A 5820-nucleotide genomic window follows, 5' to 3' on the forward strand; every position below is an offset into this window, starting at 1 on the left:
ATTAAATTAGTAATACCAAACTAGTGACGGGTAATACAAACAAAGTAACATAGAATCAAACCAGCTACCTTCTGATTACAGCAGTACTATAATCACTCAACCACCAAGCTGACATAAAAACTTTTACTCATACCAGTACTCATAACGTTTTTAATATGTTACATTTTAACAAGTTACCTTTTACACTTACAAGACCACATATCTTTCATAACGTTAAAGAACACATCCGGTCATTTTGACCGTTTTGTGCATTTTTGTGTTTTTTTTGCCTTATTTTTGTTTTAAATGTATAGTAAGGTGATACAAAGTAAAACAAACATTTAATTTAACAAATAAAAGTTTATTAGAAATTACTTGTGAAATACGTATTACATTTTTGAACATTTTACCTAAGAACAAATATTGTTTGTTGTAAAAATTTACAAATTTCTCTATATCACTTGTAAATTTGGCAAATGTCCAAAGTCTCATGGCTGTTACTTACACACATTCTTCAGCACACCCTGTACACACTCTTCTTTGACATTGTCCGCATATGGCGAGGTTGCACTTGATACACTTGTGTTGTGTTTTGCGGTCACTTCCAGCGGGACACTTCTGGCAAGTTTTGCGTTTCTCCAGACGATCGTCAGGAACACCTTCTATCTGGGGAGCAGCATCATTTCCTAGTATCTTCTGGATTTCCTGTTTCAATTCCCTTGGAAGATTAGCCACTTCAGTGAGCCTCTTTTGAAGATGAGGGACGATCAACTCTTTTGCAAGGCTCTTTATAAAACCAAAGCGTGTTACATTTGTTTTTCGGGTGTAAGACATGTACACAATGAAGGAATTTACACTGGCAATGTTTATGAGTCTGTAAAAAACAGCTAGTGGCCATCTTCTGGTTTTTCTACTTGAAGAGTATACGGCACATTTCATGTCGATGAGGTCGACACCGGCTTTAGTGCTGTTGTAGAAGCAGATTATCTCCGGTTTATTTTTCTCTTCATTAGTGTCGATTGTGTGATGCATGCTCGACAACAGACAAACTGCTCTGTTCTTTTTCGGTACAAAAGATAGAAGTGTTAATTCATTCCTGAAACCATACAGGGTAGATATGACAGGACGATCATTATTTGGAAGGAACTCAACTGGTATGCAGAGTTTATTCTTTTTCAGTGTACCGACGTATGTAAGCTTCCTTTTGCGAAGTTCGTCTACACCCTCCACAGAAGAAAACCAATTGTCTGCTGTCACATTTCTGTTCGTTCCCTCGATTACTTTACACAAACGAACCACTGATTGAGTTGGAATACTAAGATTCTTTTCTGCTTCTATCAATCCAACTCCATCACTTCCTTTTCCTGTGTAAATATATGCATTGCACAGGTAGGAGGTTTTGGCATCGGCTAAGCACATTACCTTGATACCGTACTTTTTTGGTTTTTTTGGCATGTACATCCGAAAACTGCATCGACCTCGAAAAGGAATTAGCATTTCGTCAATTGTAACATATGCTGAAGGGCGATACACAGCCTGACTATTGCTAATGATTTTATAAAAAATCTCTGAAATGGCTGCCGCTTTATCGATTGTTTTTCTTTGCTCTCTGGTTTGAGCATCGTCAAACCGTAAAGAACCCACAAGAGCTTTGTAGCGATTTAGGGACATGGTAGCTCGAAAGATTGGCCGACTAAACTCGTCTCTCGTAAACATTGATTCCATAGTTTCGTCATTTGATTTTAGAATTGAAGACAATAGTAGTAATCCAATTAGAGCAGTCACCTCTTCATTGTTAGTGTTTCTAAAATTGGCTTTACTTTGCCCAGGGGGGATTTTGTCTCGAACTGATAATAACTTTATGTTGGTATTGGTAACGATTTTAGAAATAATCTCAGCATCAAAAAACAGTTGCCATACCTCTGTTTTATTGGACGCCTCTCCTAACGCTCGTGCAGGCCCTGTGATCCCAGGCAATCCTCCTCTAAGAATATTTCTGGCGGGAGTCCTTACATTTCGGGGAGGATGTTTGCTGGTCCAACCATTTGGAGGGCCCTGTTCCTTTTTCCTCATCCTTTCAAGGAAATATTTAGGAAGCGGAACATCTGGAGCAACAGCATTTATTATGAGACTTGACTCACCCACGTCCACGTCGTCCACTAGCATTGCATCTTCGTCCGAACTACTCGATTCGTCTGCCTCACTTTGACACATCACGTAGTCAGGGTCGGCGTCTGAGTCATCGACCACGGAGCCAACATCATCCACTTCATCTGGATCGTCCGGATTGTCTTCATCTTCCTCTAACAACCTCCGTACTCGGTCACCAAAATCTGGATCACCCACTGTCCAGGATGTACCACAAGACTTACTTGTCCCAGATCGGTCCATTTTACGTGAGAAATATATAAAAATAAAAATAAACTATCACCAATTATGTACAAAGAATAAAGTGTCCATATGCTGATTAGACACCTCGAAAAATGTCACTAAATCACTATAAAATAAGTATAGAGAGTCAGTACAGTCTACGTTATAGGACACATACGGTCACTTTGACCGACAGCAGGATAACGGTATAGAACACACGCGGTAATTCTGACCGGCCGACGAAACAAAAACCATCCACACTAGGCACTGCTCAAGGCCAAACTAATCGATATTTTGCCGGGATGTCAGTGAGGGGGTGGGAGGAAGGTATTGTGAGCGGTAGGCGCCAAAACTATTCAGTGTTGCCAATATCAGAGCGTAAAAATTCCCATCGGTCAGATTGACCGATATGTACTTGTAAGTGTTAAGCATGTTACATTTTAAAAGGTTACAATTTTACATGTTACATTTTTACATGTTACATTTTAATATGTTACATTTTAACACGTTACATTTAAGCATGTTACATTTTAAAATGTTACATTTTAACACGTTACATTTTAACATGTTACATTTAACCTTCTTATATTTCCACATGTTACATTTTTACATGTTACATTTTAACATGTTTTACGATCAAGTCATTCCCTTGCAACTGACCTGGTAGCCTCGTCTAGTATGAGGATGGATGGGATTTTCAGTAGAGCGCGGGCGATAGCTATCCTCTGTTTCTGGCCCCCAGACACGGTAACTCCTCTCTCCCCCAGAATGGTACTGTAGCCATCAGGGAACTGTCGGATAAAACTGTCAGCATTGGCCAGCCCAGCAGCCTCGTACACCTGTGACAAAGATTAATTAAATTAGTAATACCAAACTAGTGACGGGTAATACAAACAAAGTAACATAGAATCAAACCAGCTACCTTCTGATTACAGCAGTACTATAATCACTCAACCACCAAGCTGACATAAAAACTTTTACTCATACCAGTACTCATAACGTTTTTAATGTGTTACATTTTAACAAGTTACCTTTAAGCATGTTACATTTTAAAAGGTTACAATTTTACATGTTACATTTTTACATGTTACATTTTAATATGTTACATTTTAACACGTTACATTTAAGCATGTTACATTTTAAAATGTTACATTTTAACACCGTACATTTTAACATGTTACATTTTAACTTCTTATATTTCCACATGTAACATTTTTACATGTTACATTTTAACATGTTTTACGATCAAGTCATTCCCTTGCAACTGACCTGGTAGCCTCGTCTAGTATGAGGATGGATGGGATTTTCAGTAGAGCGCTAAGAGCGCTTGTAGCGGCGATAGCTATCCTCTGTTTCTGGCCCCCAGACACGGTAACTCCTCTCTCCCCCAGAATGGTACTGTAGCCATCAGGGAACTGTCGGATAAAACTGTCAGCATTGGCCAGCCCAGCAGCCACGTACACCTGTGACAAAGATTAATTAAATTAGTAATACCAAACTAGTGACAGGTAATACAAACAAAGTAACGTAGAATCAAACCAGCTACCTTCTTGATTACAAGGCGAGTACAGCAGTACTATAATCACTCAACCACCAAGCTGACATAAAAACCGTCGTCGTCGTCGTCGTCGTCGTCGTCGTCGTCGTCGTCGTCGTCGTCGTCGTCGTCGTCGTCGTCGTCGTCGTCGTCGTCGTCGTCGTCGTCGTCGTCGTCGTCGTCGTCGTCGTCGTCGTCGTCGTCGTCGTCGTCGTCGTCGTCGTCGTCGTCGTCGTCGTCGTCGTCGTCGTCGTCGTCGTCGTCGTCGTCGTCGTCGTCGTCGTCGTCGTCGTCGTCGTCGTCGTCGTCGTCGTCGTCGTCGTCGTCGTCGTCGTCGTCGTCGTCGTCGTCGTCGTCGTCGTCGTCGTCGTCGTCGTCGTCGTCGTCGTCGTCGTCGTCGTCGTCGTCGTCGTCGTCGTCGTCGTCGTCGTCGTCGTCGTCGTCGTCGTCGTCGTCGTCGTCGTCGTCGTCGTCGTCGTCGTCGTCGTCGTCGTCGTCGTCGTCGTCGTCGTCGTCGTCGTCGTCGTCGTCGTCGTCGTCGTCGTCGTCGTCGTCGTCGTCTACATTTTTACATTTTACATATTTACATGTTACATTTTAACATTTTTTATGATCAAGTCTTTCCCTTGCAACTGACCTGGTAGCCTCGTCTAGTATGAGGATGGATGGGATTTTCAGTAGAGCGCGGGCGATAGCTATCCTCTGTTTCTGGCCCCCAGACACGGTAACTCCTCTCTCCCCCAGAATGGTACTGTAGCCATCAGGGAACGGGAACTGTCGGATAAAACTGTCAGCATTGGCCAGCCCAGCAGCCTCGTACACCTGTGACAAAGATTAATTAAATTAGTAATACCAAACTAGTGACGGGTAATACAAACAAAGTAACATAGAATCAAACCAGCTACCTTCTGATTACAGCAGTACTATAATCACTCAACCACCAAGCTGACATAAAAACTTTTACTCATACCAGTACTCATAACGTTTTTAATATGTTACATTTTAACAAGTTACCTTTAAGCATGTTACATTTTAAAAGGTTACAATTTTACATGTTACATTTTTACATGTTACATTTTAATATGTTACATTTTAACACGTTACATTTAAGCATGTTACATTTTAAAATGTTACATTTTAACACGTTACATTTTAACATGTTACATTTAACCTTCTTATATTTCCACATGTTACATTTTTACATGTTACATTTTAACATGTTTTACGATCAAGTCATTCCCTTGCAACTGACCTGGTAGCCTCGTCTAGTATGAGGATGGATGGGATTTTCAGTAGAGCGCGGGCGATAGCTATCCTCTGTTTCTGGCCCCCAGACACGGTAACTCCTCTCTCCCCCAGAATGGTACTGTAGCCATCAGGGAACTGTCGGATAAAACTGTCAGCATTGGCCAGCCCAGCAGCCTCGTACACCTGTGACAAAGATTAATTAAATTAGTAATACCAAACTAGTGACGGGTAATACAAACAAAGTAACATAGAATCAAACCAGCTACCTTCTGATTACAGCAGTACTATAATCACTCAACCACCAAGCTGACATAAAAACTTTTACTCATACCAGTACTCATAACGTTTTTAATGTGTTACATTTTAACAAGTTACCTTTAAGCATGTTACATTTTAAAAGGTTACAATTTTACATGTTACATTTTTACATGTTACATTTTAATATGTTACATTTTAACACGTTACATTTAAGCATGTTACATTTTAAAATGTTACATTTTAACACCGTACATTTTAACATGTTACATTTTAACTTCTTATATTTCCACATGTAACATTTTTACATGTTACATTTTAACATGTTTTACGATCAAGTCATTCCCTTGCAACTGACCTGGTAGCCTCGTCTAGTATGAGGATGGATGGGATTTTCAGTAGAGCGCTAAGAGCGCTTGTAGCGGCGATAG

General features: G+C 40.6%; 1 protein-coding gene across 1 annotated transcript; it reads right to left on the reverse strand.

Annotated features, from left to right (window-relative positions):
* Nucleotides 1–480: 480 nt before the first annotated feature.
* On the reverse strand, nt 481–2370 carry LOC128982609 (piggyBac transposable element-derived protein 3-like). The gene has a single exon (XM_054401567.1). The coding sequence runs from the start codon at nt 2368–2370 to the stop codon at nt 481–483; it is 1890 nt and encodes a 629-aa protein (XP_054257542.1).
* Nucleotides 2371–5820: the final 3450 nt, after the last annotated feature.

This window comes from Macrosteles quadrilineatus, unplaced genomic scaffold, assembly GCF_028750875.1.
Source record: "Macrosteles quadrilineatus isolate MER2022 unplaced genomic scaffold, UCM_ALF_1.0 Scaffold_748__1_contigs__length_33741, whole genome shotgun sequence".
NCBI classification, from domain to species: domain Eukaryota; kingdom Metazoa; phylum Arthropoda; class Insecta; order Hemiptera; family Cicadellidae; genus Macrosteles; species Macrosteles quadrilineatus.

Bases quoted from the DNA above. Each gene is read 5' to 3' on its own strand.
- LOC128982609 (XM_054401567.1), bottom strand. From the start codon at position 2,370: ATGGACCGATCTGGGACAAGTAAGTCTTGTGGTACATCCTGGACAGTG.